This window comes from Priapulus caudatus, unplaced genomic scaffold (assembly GCF_000485595.1).
Source record: "Priapulus caudatus unplaced genomic scaffold, Priapulus_caudatus-5.0.1 Scaffold52964, whole genome shotgun sequence".
NCBI lineage: Eukaryota > Metazoa > Priapulida > Priapulimorpha > Priapulimorphida > Priapulidae > Priapulus > Priapulus caudatus.
In genome coordinates, this window is record NW_014630024.1 from 1 (window position 1) to 229 (window position 229).

At 45.9% G+C, this 229-nt stretch overlaps 1 protein-coding gene across 1 annotated transcript; it reads right to left on the minus strand.

Annotated features, from left to right (window-relative positions):
• Positions 1-5: 5 nt before the first annotated feature.
• LOC106820659 (thiopurine S-methyltransferase-like) lies at positions 6-167 on the minus strand (the record flags this gene model as incomplete). Its single annotated transcript, XM_014825164.1, has 1 exon — positions 6-167. A coding segment is annotated over one exon (162 nt), but the record flags the coding sequence as incomplete, so codon positions are not given.
• Positions 168-229: the final 62 nt, after the last annotated feature.

The following is a 229-nucleotide window of genomic DNA, read 5'->3' on the forward strand; positions in this document are numbered from 1 at the left end:
GACCGTATGTTGGATGTTTTGTTCTTCGAAGAAAGCTTTTACTGCAATCTCACTGCATTCGACACCAAGCACTTGATATCCAAGCGTTGATAACCAGTGAACATCTGCCGACTTGCCACACAGTGGCACAAAAACCTTGAGGTCTGAACGTTTATCTTTCGCCGGGCCTTTCGTATCATAGAAATGGGCCAGATAAGGGTTGACCTCATTCTGGTGAAAACCGGTCTCA